Source organism: Arabidopsis lyrata, assembly GCF_000004255.2.
Source record: "Arabidopsis lyrata subsp. lyrata unplaced genomic scaffold ARALYscaffold_19, whole genome shotgun sequence".
In the NCBI taxonomy this organism is placed as follows: domain Eukaryota; kingdom Viridiplantae; phylum Streptophyta; class Magnoliopsida; order Brassicales; family Brassicaceae; genus Arabidopsis; species Arabidopsis lyrata.
The window spans coordinates 103,382-105,675 of record NW_003302538.1 but is presented as its reverse complement, the minus strand read 5'-3'; the positions used below and the strand labels follow the sequence as shown (position 1 = coordinate 105,675).

General features: G+C 40.1%; 1 protein-coding gene across 1 annotated transcript in view; it reads left to right on the top strand.

Moving 5' to 3' along the window:
- Window positions 1–427, top strand: part of LOC110226857 — a 9,742-nt gene extending 9,315 nt beyond the window's left edge. Inside the window, exon 2 of the mRNA XM_021019667.1 lies at window positions 389–427. Coding sequence (XP_020875326.1) covers window positions 389–396 — 8 coding nt within the window. The 3' untranslated portion in view covers window positions 397–427. The remainder of the gene's footprint in view (window positions 1–388) is intronic.
- Window positions 428–2,294: the final 1,867 nt, after the last annotated feature.

Sequence of the window (2,294 nt, the reverse complement as noted above, 5' to 3'; positions counted from 1 at the left end):
AATCCGGTATTTGCATGTTAAATTGGTTGCTAGGATCAATAGAGACACACGGGACCCTGTCACAATTGGCTTGACTTATTTGCTTTCTGGTTCCATATCTTGAATGCTTGCAGTCACACTGAGATTGGATTGATAACCTAATATACTACAATGGCATGTGTATTAGGGATTGATACATGTTAGATAAGCAAAACCTTACTATCAAAATGTCATAATTGCTAATGGTGATAAGATTCCGGTTAAAGGAGTAGGAGATTTAGAATTGTTTAGCAAAAAGTCTAAAGCTTTCTATATGCCTACCTTCACTTCTAACTTGTTATCCGTTAAGAAAGCTACTACCGATCTTAATTGCTATGCTATCTTTGGTCCTAATGATGTTCATTTTCAGGATATTGAGACTAGTAGAGTGCTTGGTCATGGAGGTACAAAGGATGGTCTTTATGTTCTTGAAGATACAAAGCTTTCTACTCCTCTATCTTCTCACTTTAGCTCAATTCTTGTTAATGCGAATAATGCTATTTGGCATGCTAGATTAGGACATCCTCATTCTCGTGCTTTAGGTCTTTTGTTACCAAGTATTTCCTTTAAGAATAATGAATGTGAGGCTTGTATCCTTGGTAAACATTGCAAATCCGTATTTCCCAAGTCTAATACTATTTATGAGAATTGTTTTGATTTGGTTCATTCGGATGTTTGGACTTCACCTTGTTTATCTAGAGAAAATCAGAAATACTTTGTCACATTCATTGATGAGAAGTCTAAATATACTTGGTTAACTTTGTTACCTTCTAAAGATAGAGTTCTTGAGGCTTTTATCAACTTTCAAAACTATGTCACTAACCATTACAATGCCAAGATCAAAATCTTTAGGTCCGATAATGGTGGTGAATATACAAGTCATGCCTTCAAGCAACATTTGGCCAAGCACGGGATAATCCATCAAACAAGCTGCCCTTATACACCACAACAAAACGGAGTAGCGGAGAGGAAGAATAGGCATCTCATGGAAGTGGCAAGATCGATGATGTTCCACACCAATGTTCCTAAACGTTTTTGGAGTGATGCGGTGGTCCTAGCTTGCTACTTGATCAACCGGACACCAACCAAGATCCTACAAGATTCCTCTCCCTTTGAGGTACTTAACAAGAATAAACCGTCTATCAATCACTTACGTGTGTTTGGTTGTGTTTGCTTTGTCCTTATAGGTGAACAAAGAAACAAACTCGAACCTAAGAGTGTCAAGGGCATGTTTATCGGGTACTCAATCACACAAAAAGGATACAAGTGCTATATACCGGAAACAAGGAAAGTTCTTGTCTCAAGAGATGTGAAGTTTGTTGAGGGTAAAGGCTACTATGAAGAAAAGAATTGGGAAGACATTCAAGATCTCACCCATTCACCTTCGGATAGAGCTAGCAACCTCCGAATTATCTTGGAAAGACTTGGTGTAAGCAACTCTCAAAGTCACACCAACTCATCAAATCCTAATCCGGAGCCCACTCAACAACAAGAAACATCACAACATGAGGAAGAAGAACATTTACAAGAAGAAGAAAATATTCAAGAAGACAATCTTGAAGAGGAAGAGATTCCAAGTGATCATGAGGAAGAGACTACTTTATCCGAAGAGGAGAATTTGTCTACATCGGATCATAATGAAGGCTCTACATCCCAAAAAGCTCCTATAGCCCTAAGAAGAAGTCAAAGACAGAAGTTCCCTCCATCAAATTGGAAGAACACTCGGGTTTACTACAATAGTCAAGCCGTGGCTCATCCTATTCAAGCCGTGTGTACCATTGCTCACTTTCCCGAGGAACATCAAGTCTTCCTTGGACAAATTGATCAACATTGGATTCCTCAAACCTATGAAGAAGCTATCCAACATCAAGTATGGAGAGAAGCTATAGCCGCCGAAAGACAAGCTATGGAACATAACCATACTTGGGAAGAAGGAGAGTTACCTAAAGGCAAGAGAGCGGTGACATCCAAGTGGGTCTTCACCATCAAGTACAAGTGCAATGGGGACATTGAACGCTACAAAGCTAGGCTTGTTGCAAGAGGGTTCACTCAAACGTATGGGGTGGATTACTTGGATACGTTTGCCCCGGTCGCAAAGCTCCATACGGTTAGAGTGGTTCTCTCTCTAGCTACCAACTTGGAGTGGGAACTTTGGCAAATGGATGTTAAGAATGCCTTCCTTCAAGGAGAACTTGAAGAAGAAGTCTACATGAAGCCACCACCGGGTCTTGAAGATCATAATGCACCCGGGAAGGTCCTTAAACTCAAGAAAGCCA